The sequence below is a fragment of the Leucopleurus acutus genome (assembly GCF_964270905.1).
Source record: "Leucopleurus acutus genome assembly, chromosome: 1".
In the NCBI taxonomy this organism is placed as follows: domain Eukaryota; kingdom Metazoa; phylum Chordata; class Mammalia; order Artiodactyla; family Delphinidae; genus Leucopleurus; species Leucopleurus acutus.
In genome coordinates, this window is record NC_139142.1 from 43,912,334 (window position 1) to 43,923,625 (window position 11,292).

At 37.1% G+C, this 11,292-nt stretch overlaps 1 protein-coding gene across 3 annotated transcripts in view; it reads right to left on the reverse strand.

The window, feature by feature from the left end:
- TMEM260 (transmembrane protein 260) overlaps window positions 1–11,053 on the reverse strand; it is a gene marked incomplete at its 5' end in the record, with an annotated part of 60,629 nt that extends 49,576 nt beyond the window's left edge. For 2 of the 3 annotated variants that reach the window (XM_082838886.1, XM_082838885.1), the window contains 3 exons: window positions 4,426–4,577; window positions 5,306–5,337; window positions 10,732–10,891. In XM_082838886.1, coding sequence (XP_082695012.1) covers window positions 4,426–4,577; window positions 5,306–5,337; window positions 10,732–10,891 — 344 coding nt within the window. Of the gene's footprint in view, window positions 1–4,425; window positions 4,578–5,305; window positions 5,338–10,731; window positions 10,892–11,020 lie in introns of those variants that run through there. The other variant, XM_082838887.1, reaches the window with a different exon arrangement.
- Between the last annotated feature and the right edge of the window lie 239 nt (window positions 11,054–11,292).

Below are 11,292 nucleotides of genomic sequence, written 5' to 3' on the forward strand. Positions count from 1 at the left end.
GAACTAATTCTAACTCTGACTAGCTGTCAGAAGAGACTCTACAGTCTTAAAAAAGAGTTTTTGCCCTGCTTTTTTCCCTTCAAAACGAAATGCTATTTGAGCCTAATATGTCCCTCTACTTATAAGAAAATGCAAATGAACCAAGCTCTTAATATGCTTAGCCAGTCTGAGTCAATGCAATTTTAATACAAGTATGAGAGAAATATATGATCAATTAACCAGGGATCAAGACAGATATTCTCCTGAATAGAAATTAATACTCCAGTACTTTCCATTCTTCTTCAACTACAAAAACTTGGTGACTATTTGTTACTTATGCATAGTTACCTCTGAAATTAGGAAGAGCTTCACATTATTCTCTATGGCAATAATCTAAAATACTCTTTGAGCTGGAAAATCCAAATGTCTCTTAAGCAGGAGATTCTACGTTCTCTAAGGTATGGCATTTTAATTTTCGATTTTTACTGAATGGAATCTTAGCTGAAGCTATAAGAACAGCAGACACAGTGCTCAGAATCAAGTGTTCCTGTTCCAAAAGTTTAATAAAATTAATTTTTAGCAGCGGCATAATGTTTAGGAATACATAACTTATAAAAAATAAAATATGCATAAATAAAATACTGGCACAAAACAGTCTTCCAGGAGATATTTAAATATCACTGAAATTGGTTGTAAGTTCTTTGTAGTAAGCAGGCATAGTTTCAAGATACCTTTAATTATAATTAATATTCATATATTCTAGGGAACCTGCTTGACATTAAGAGATCTGATTTCTTACTGTACAATGTTAATGGTGTTAGAAAGTGTTTTTATGCAAGTTTCCTGAAACAGTGCCTTTTAGAAAAACTGTTTATTGAATAGTAACTTTGTCTTACTTTCTTTAAAATAAGCACTGAATTTTGATTATAAAAACTGAAGGAATTTTACTTTCGATTCATATGAGTGTGTAACAAATATTGTTCAATGAATTCTTCTATAGTTCCATCTGGCCCATACTAGCTTGAAAAGGATATGCTGACTCTCAAGCCTGCTGAAAATATATTCCCTGCCCTGTAACTATCAAAATACATGAGACAAGACATGCCCTCACCTGAGATCATAAGCAACTTAAATCTTCCCTGAAGTAAAGAATTTTTATATGATACTATCAACAGACTCCATTCTATTTCAGTGTTACCAGAACATATGAAATGTAAGCATGTTGATATTAATTACAGTGATTTCAGTACTCCTTCCTTACTAAGTATATAGGATCTAGTTTGAGGTTTCTTAGAAAACAATTTTGAAATTCAAGTACTAAGGAAAGCTAAATGATGTTCCTATTAGTGATTAACATACCTATAACTTTTAAAATTTTATATTAATAGGATTTGTGAATTTCAAATATGACATTTTAAATATCATACTAAAAAATCATTTACTTCATTGGCCTTAAAAGAGAAAATCCCAGTTTCTCTAAATCACTAATTGTAGTACAGTCAAATGCACAGATGTACATATTAATAAAATGAATACTCTTTCCTATAAATGAAATAGATTAAACTCCCTTAACATAGTGCATGCTTTAAAATACCCCTGAAGGGGACAATACATAAATAAATACATGCAGAAACAACTGCCACAATCCTACTATTTTTAATTCAATAAACTACAGTGACACAGCTTTCAATGTACTGTTTTACTCATATGCTTTCTACATCAGGGCAAAGCAAATATAAAAGAGCTCTTGCCAACCATTAGGAAAGATTGACAAAATATGCAGTGTTAATGACATCTTAAAGGCTTTTAAAAGCAAGATGTAAGAAAAGCAAAAATTACAAAGTAATTGGAAACAACGAATAAATTGTTCTTTCAATCTAAGTCATGTTTACTGAAAAAATGGAGCTTTTTACATCAACATATTTAAACAGAAATTTGCTTTTGAAATACAATCTTTGTTTAAAAGGTACAGAAGGTCTTTATACCCACCCCAAGAGCTAAATATAGTGAATGCTATGTGAACAATTACCTGAAAAAAACCTAAAACTGTTAAAAGAATTAATTTCCTGCACACCAGTCAGCACTAATCCTACATGTACAGTAATGTTCTCTTAAGTGATGGGGGAAAGAAAGAATACAGCTGTCTCCTGGATCAAAACCCTTCAATATTCAACAACAAAATGGAATGATGACTTGGTCGGCAAATGAATAAAGTAGTGAAATGTCTCCTGAATGAGTTCTGGTGAAGGAGTCAACCTGTGAAGGAATACATTTACTGTACACTGGGACAGGAAAAAAGCCGTCACTGTAATGGCTGCACAAAAACCGCGTCCTGCTCTTGGGCTTATATTCACAGAAGGAAGGTTTTAAAGGCTAGGTTCAGGTCATACGACAAATGAAATTGTAACAAGCCAGCTGACATTGTATAATGTCTTCTTCCACTGGATCAATAGGCTACTGTTAGTCCTATTACCATAGAGATGGCTTGCTCTTTCCTGAAGGGTGGCTATTGTTTGACAAAACAGATTTGCCACTTGAACTAGGTTGTTCCCAAAGGACGTGTACCTTGTCAATTATTTGTATTCAAAATAATGAAGTATTTTCATATTAAAAGTATGTAAGAGATAATGTTGTCAGGTCCCTTTTCAGAAAGAAAGCAACTTTTCCAAAGTACTAGATTAGTAAAAGCATGCAAATATCCAATTTAGTCTATGAAGAGTTTTTGATTTAAAACATATGTCAGCAAGTATACAAATTTATCATTAAGACTGTATATTAAAAGAAAAGGGTCACAGGCTTGTGTGCTAATCTAAAACCCATTATAATCAAGCATAATAACTAATCAAAGCTATTTTAAAATGTGGACAACTCAAAGGAAAATTATTGTCCCAAACTATTCGGATTCTGGAAAGATAAAGATTTTTATATATGATTTTTACAGTGGTTTTTATGTGGAAGGGCATTGACAATTAATATAGTGGAAAACATGGAAAAGTTTTAGAAAACGAATCACTTTACTTGCTTAAGAGCTGGCTACAGCATTTAAATATATGTATATGTTGTAGAAATAATCTAAAATACAGATGAACTAACAAAACAAATACAAGTATTAGTTTTCTTTAAAATGTCTTTGTCTTAAATGTCTTGCGAAAACTCATACATTTAATAAAAGACAGGTAAGTTCTAAATTTCAACCTAGATATTTAAAAATAAAAAGTTTTTCTCTCAGAGAAAATGACAGTCTTAATTATAAAGGATCAGAAGGAACAATTCTAATAATGATTATTCTAATCATTTAGAAAGAGAAAGTATTCATAACACTAATTAATCCAAGCAGAAATGTTATTTTAAACATTTCATACTTAAAGATATGGCTATCACTGAAAACCTGTAAGACCGAAATAGAAACAAATTAAATAATACAGATTAAAGTTTAGTAAATGATCAACAATTACAACTTTAAATCTGAAAGCTTTCCACAAATAGATTTAATAGTAAGCTTTAGCCATAATTATTGTAACTTTTACCTTTCTACAAATAATCAAAAGGGAATTTACAAAAAATTTAGTCAAAGGGCAGTGATATGACAAATGTAAATAAAAACATTAGTCTCCAAAACTGACATTTGAAATTGTCTATTCAAATTATACTCTATTTACATACAAAAATTACTTGTTTTTATAATAAAATCTGTAATACTTTTTGAAAGAAATGTTCTAACTTGGTTTCCCCTTTGCAGGAAAAATAATTTGTATTTTTGACTATAATCCTTTTAGGCATAAGTTAGACTGAGTTAATACCGAAGGAGAGAGAAACAGCAAAGGCAAATGTGTTTAGCAATATCCTAAACTAATGACCTGTTTTTTTAAAAGCAGCATAGCCTTCCAAACTAAGAAAGCCTTCCATCATGAAGTAAGTGGTGTCTAATTCGCCTATCTTCCCTACAGCAATAATGGAACAAAGTGAAACCTTACTAAAACCACAACCCAAATTGATTTCCTTAGTTAACAGCCTCATTTCAAAAAGTATACATGTGCATATTTAAAATACAATATAATTAGGTATTAGCTCTGGACCTGATAGGCAGCTGCCCATCAGCAACACTATGAGTAATTAAGTGATATTTACCATTTACCAAAAGATGAACTTTATATTGTTGAATTAAACTGGCCCATCTGCATCTTCCTGAAATGACAAACCTTATTAGTTCTGCCTAACCAGAGAACTGTGATAATGAACTGGTGACACCTTCTCTCCGTTGTATGAAGCAGAACCAACTGTGTAATCATTTAAGCAGTCAAACGCATATGAAATTACTGTAAATTGAGAAAGTGAAATCACATGAGTGATTAGGAAAAACCATTCAAGCAACAAAAGATTTTTTTTTGTAATGTATGTACATAGGCCATCTCCAATTAGTCAAAATTAACTAATCAACTACTTTACCTGAAAACGGTGAAAAAAAGTAATGCTGCAGCTACTGCTCCAAATAAGCCACACAGAAGATTGACTCGGTAGGCAACCGAACCAAAAGGAAATAGTATAATTGCCAGTTTAGCCACCAGAGTGAACAAAGGATAGCCAGGAGGATGGGCAACCTAAGGGAAAATTAGCAACAGTCAGAAGGTTTTCATCTAGTAAAGGAAGAGTCACACTGGCTTTAATTGAAAAGCAGCGCTTTTCTCAGGCAAGTATAAAGATTAAGAGACAATGACTAAATGTTTGAATAGTGGTTTTCTATTGTAATCCTCTTGTGCCAATACAAATAAATATTTTCTTTAGTGGATTTGGCAGGGTCTATCACATGGTGTGTCACCTAGAGAAAGGGTGACATATTTCATTGTCAGTTCTTAAGCAGTTTGTTCTCTGGGTTCACAGTACATTAGGGTCATTTAAAAGGCTATTGAAAAAAAACGGGTTCTGAAATATCGTATTGGTTAGTAAGTTGAAAGACCACACTGCTATCGGATTACCACCATGCTGACAGTCCTAAGGTCTTGCCTAAAGGGATCATGCACCACAATAAAGTTTATTAAATAATAAACTTATTAAAACTGTTAACCCGATTTATTTTATTCTCCATAGCTTATACAAAATTTGGGGTGATAATAAGCCAGCTACTGTATATATAGTAAAGGCTTTGCTTTATGATTTAGTTTAATTGGATTTAAAACTTAAAGTAAATTGTCATGTACTGTACTTATAAGTTACTAAAAACTGGGGTTTGAAAATAAATTAATCTACTTTACTCCATGCTTAATTAAACTTTCTTAATTCCTAAAACTGTTAATGAGAGCATTGATTAAACAATAAAACTAATACTTACTCCAAGCTCATGTGCGGCTGTGATCAGTTCCCCTGTGAAAAAATAATGGAAAACCAATAATTACTATTAGAAAATGACACTCCTCCAAAGTTTTCAAAATCCAAATGCCTGCATTGGGGTTTTGCATTAATTTGACTGGATAAAACTGTAAATCTGTGGAGATTTAACAGCATGAAATAGTCTCAGAATATGTTCTCCCTTAGGTATTACTGAACAAACTATCTTTGTTAGTTTTTAATAACTGGTCAGTGTAAATATATGTGAATTCTAGTTTCTAAAAATGCTTATTTTAAGCAACAAGGTCCTATAGCATAGGGAACCATGTTCAATATCTTGTAATAACCTATAATGAAGAATATGTAATATGTATAACTGAATCACTTTGCTGTACACCAGAAACTAACACAACAGTGTAGATCAACTATCCTTCAATTTTAAAAATATGCCTACTTTCCCTCCTGAAAGTTGTCTACCCTTGCAAATATAAAAAAATTCTTACAGAGCATTAGTGTAAAATGCTGTATTATCCCTCAAGAATTTAGTACAAAACTGTCGGTAAAGATGCAACCTTATGATATGTAAAATGTGCAGACACTGGAGATTTGAACAGTCTATAAAATGTGCCATTCTGCCCTAAACTGACATTTGGATACATTCTCTACATTAATTATGGATATCTTATTAATTATTGGATATCTTTAAACAATTGCCAAATTGTTTAAAACAATTGGATATCTTTAAACAATTGCCAAATTCTTATTAACTCCAGGTTATTTTGGTAAGCTTTGACTACCAAAGTACATTTTTTTCAAACCAATAAATCATAATATTTATAGTTCTTCGTAATTCCTCACCATTAGTAATTACTTCTAAAATTATGATGTAGTAATTCAGTGCTTATTTGTTAATACTTTAAGTATCCAGAGCACAGGGACTATTTCTGATTATCCCTATACACTTAATACAGTACAGTGTAAGAAATCAATCAATATTAATTGATGATTTATGAAAGTACTATTATCTATTGGGAAATATATTAATGTCCATTTTCTATCCTTCAGTGGATATCAGTACTCTTCATTTCTACTGCCCTGACCGTATTTTAGACCCTTCCTCTCTCTGGCCTGGGCTACAGCGATAGCTTTGACCAATGTTTTATTCCAATTCATCTTCCTACTGAAATCACTAATTACTGCCATCCCCACTCCCCAGAGGTCAGATTGTTTCCTTAGACTAAAACTGCTCAATGGCTGCTCTCTGTGTACTGAATGAAGTTGATTCCTCAGCGTGACATGCAAGCCTTCTATGGCTTCCAGGTCCCCTTCCAAGGCTTATGTCCATGAAACCTATGCTCACCTTTGTCAGATCTGACTACCCACTGTTCCTCTGAATGGTCCTCTTTTGCACCTCTTACCACTCATTTTCTCATCCAGCATTCTCTTCTAAATCCATCAAGGCCTAGGTCAGTTGGTACCTTCTCAGTGACACCTTTCCTTACAAATACCCTTCCCCAGCTTCATCCATCAGAATGAATCACTTCCTCCTCCTCCATAGAACCTGCTGGAACCTCTCTATTTAGCACTTAGATTGCCTTTTATTCTGGTTAGTTGTTCTCATTTGTCTTTTCCACTAAGTTGAAAATATCCTATCCATTTCAGGGTTCTGTCAAGACATCAGCACCTCTCCCTCCTCGTGCCACACAGAAAAGCCCCGCACCTAGAGACTGACAAAAAGACCTATCACGTTGTCATCCTTGCTACTCAAGACACCCCCATTTCAGGTTGAATGACTGCTCACTTCACAGAAATCCCGAGGGCACCAAAGACAGCTACTGCTCACTTAAGTCATTTACTTAAGGACATCTTTGACGTTTACTGGAGATATTCAAGAGCATCTTACAAGCCAAAGGCCCTTCTTGTATCTTATATAAATAAATTGTTTATGGTTTTAAAATGTTTAAAATAACTCCTCCCTTTGTAGCTGTTACCAGTATTTTATAGTATTTCATAGTTTTACTCTAGAATGGGTTTGCTTTTTATGTCTTCAGTCCCAAATGGTTTTAATCAATTTTTGGTTTTTATATTTCTGTAGGTGCTATGAAGCACAGTTCAGTTCAGATTTCCAAGGTTTCTATTCATTCTCCTCCATTTAAAATGTACTTAGAATTACATTTAACATTAAGAAAAATAGCCTATTTTCTCTAATTTCCTTTTACCATTGAAAAGTCAATATGCTGTTATTCTTTGCTGGAGTTGTTGGTAAAAAGATGAATCTGGAATGTGACTAACCTCCATCACCAACTCTTATCAAATGTGAAACTAAAATATAAATAGAAAAGATGCTACTATTCAAAGTCTATGAATGCACCCTTGATAAAAAGCTAAACACGACTCTAAAATTGAATATGATACAAAAGAGAAAGTAAATATGATAAAAGGGTGCTTGCTTTCCCTCAACCCTTTACACTAGGGTTGCCTCAAATGTTAAGTCCTACTACAACCTGCATCAGAATTACCCAGATGCCTTTTAAAAATGAAGATTTCTTGACCATAACCCAAATCTACCTACACTAAACCCTCTGGCATTGGGGCCCAAGTTTCCCAGGCAATTCTCCAGTACATTCAAGTTTGAGAACCACAGCTTTTTCATCTGGGACACAAATGGGTGGCAAGCTCAGAGTTGTTAGCAGAAGCTTCACCTTTACAAAAACCCAGCTCCCTCCATATTATACTTTTTATATTAATTATAAAATTATATTGTCATATATCAAGTGTGTTAAAGACAGTATCTTAAAAATATATAAACACATATATAAGCTAATTTATTTTTCCCAAGGATAACAAACAGAAGTGAAGGCTAGATTCCTACCCTTTCCTCTACAGGACCAGGAGTGCTCCTGCCCATAAATCAACTATGTGTATCAAGCAGTGCAAAAAATAAATTTTGGCAAGGCCACACAATGCGATGGATTCATGGAGTATAATTTAAGACTTATCAGGAAGAAGAATACATGCTTTATGTTGGTTTTGAGATGTGTTCTGTTTATTGGTAAAAAAATTTTTCATAAACACAAAATTCAAAGAGAACAGTACATTCAACATATAAACAAAATCATCAGACATGATTATACAAATTTTACTGGCAACACTTGGAAAACAGTTTATCACTCCCAAAAATGAACATAGAAATATTAGAAGCAACCACTATTCAGCGTCAACCTAAACAAGTCACAATGCCTAAAAAGTCTGATAACTCAAAGTGAATAGATAACTTTATTCTTTTGGGGAAAAAAGACAGTATTAATAAAAACAAGGCAACAGCTGTAATAGGGGCGGGACAGGTGTGAGCTATAGCAGCCCCGCTCAGCCATTGGCTGGCACTGCAGTGGGCCTCTCCTCCTCCCCATCTGTATAAAAGGAGCTCAAATTTGGATTGAGGGAAGATGTTTTTTGAGACACTAGTCAGCCATCTTCTCGGTCTGCTAGCTTTCCGATTCAAGTGGTTATTCCTTGCTCTAACAACACATCTCTCGATTTATTGGCCTGTCATGTGGTGAGCAGACCACGCTTGGGCTCCGTAACACAACTGTACATTTTAAATAGACTTTATCACTAAATACGTGATGACAGATTTAACAAAGAATTTAGAGCACAGGCTGGTTAAGAGAGCATGTTCTAAAGTCAGTCTACTTGGTTTCTTTCCTTGACGGCCTCTACTTTCTAGCTGTGTGATTCTGGACACAGCTTAACCGTTTTGTCATCTATAAAATAAAGAAATTGATAGTACCTACCTCACAGGGTAGTAGCTGGGAGGATTAAAATAATTCACGTAAAGCACTTGGAACAGCACTGGCACGCAGTAAGTACTCAATAAGTGTTATTATTATTCATCCTAATCCCGTCCTTCAGGCTCAAACAACCATGGTAAAGAACTGTCAATGTTTTTTTGAAAGTTACAGAACTACTCAACCTCTGAGTAATGCTCTCCAATGTCAGAACTCTCACAACTATAAAGCTATTTCTATTATTTAGTATAACCCTTAGAAATACGGTAACTCCGTTCCCCACTATACTAATGAAACATTGATCCTATTTGTTCAATAGGACATGAAAGAAAGAGTCAAGGTAATGACGTGTAAAAGGAACATCAAGGATCCCCAGTGTGGTAGGCAGCCTTGAAGACGGCCTCCAAAGCGTCCCAACTCCAGTATTCTCACTGTGTAATCCTCGCGCCCTTGAGTGTGGGCTGACATATTGACTCACTTCCAAGAATAAAACAGGGCAGTGGTCTGTCACTTCCAAGATTAGGTTACGAAATGACAGAGCTGTCAGGCAGAGGTGCCATCTCTTCCTCTTGACAAAAGTCAGCTTACAGAGAAACCCGTTTGGCAAAGAGCTGGATGGGGTTTAGAAGTTAATCCTCGCTAAGCTGAACCCTGAGAGGACTGCAGCCCTACCCCATACCACGACAGCATCCTTGTCCTAAAAGCACCCGCTTAAACTGCACCCAGATTCCTGATCAACAGAAAATGTGAAATAGTAAACGTTTTTTGTTTTAAGCCACTCAATTTGGGGGTATTTTGTTATGCAGGAACTAGGACACTCAGTTTTTTTTCAGTCTATACATTCATGACCCAAATTTACAGCACCATTCTAACAAAATTACGGATCATTATCAGGCATTATTAGACGGTCAATTTGGCAGCAAAACAAAGCCTGCATCTTGTCTCTCATCCCAAATACATAACGATTATTCATGTGATTTAAATAGCCCACGGGTCACGCTTTTCAATAGAAGCAGCTTTAAGCCGCAACTGGCTTCCACCCTTTCAGGCGTTCTCCCGCAAATAGTCTGCAAGGCTGGTTCCTTTTCAACATTCAGGTTTCAACTAAAATATCACCTCCTCAGAGGCCTTTCCCAACTAGCCATTCTGATGGAGCCACTGCCTACCCCACTGTCAATCACATTTCCCTCTTTCTGTCTCCACTAAATTCTCCCCACCTAATATGTTGCTGGCTGTTCAGTAGTATTGTCTCTGCCCGCATTACAACACTCTCCAAGATACTTGTACACCACTCCTGTTAGTCTTTTTGTCTGGAACACGATAAGCACTCAGTAAGTAATGTTTGCGGACTAAAAAGGAATGGAAAGCAAAAACTCAGGTCCAGGAAAATGATCGGAGAAGTGGAGAGAGAGGTCGGTAAGTCCCATCAGGCGAAACCAACCAGCCCCATCTCGAAAGCCTGAGAACTAAAGAGACCAGAATTACAGAAAAATTACACGAATGGAAACACAGGTTGGTTCTGGAACGCAAAACCCTGCGGGGGCCCCGGCGGGTGGATGGAGGGGTCGAGCTGACCAGACCTCGTGGGGACAGTGCGGACCAGAGAGGGGGGGCAGGAGGCACGACCCTGAGAGTACGTTACCCGAGTCGCCCCCCGGCACCGAGGGGGGCAGCGTGAGGGTGAACACGGCAGCCACAGCGGCGAACACGGCGACGCCACCGCGGAGGCCCCCAGAGCGCCGCGGCCCCGCTCGGGCTGCCCGCCCCCCGGCCGGGCCCCCGCCGTCGCCATGGAGACCCATGGGCCAGAGGGGACCGAGGAAAGAGGACACGGCAGGCCCCAGGACTCGGGACAGCCGGGTATCCCCAGACCGACGGGCGAGCGCGGCGCGCGGCGGCTTCCGGGTCGGGCCGGGCGGACGGGACCGCACCTTCTGCGCCGGCGCGGGGGGAGAAAATGCGGGGTCTCGCTGGAGCCAGGCCCAGGCAGCCTTCTGGCCCCGTACCGCGCGCCAGGGTTTACAGAATTATAATATGCTTTCCACTAGCGCATCACAAGCGACAGTCTTTTAAGAAAGGAAGCCTGGGCCCAGGGCCTCCGTCTCTATGGCCTCCCCAACTTCCTAGAGACTTGGTCGGGTCTGACAGAGACAGGAGCCAGGTTGCCAAGCGGGCATGAGGAAGGGCCGCGACTGCCCCCTGC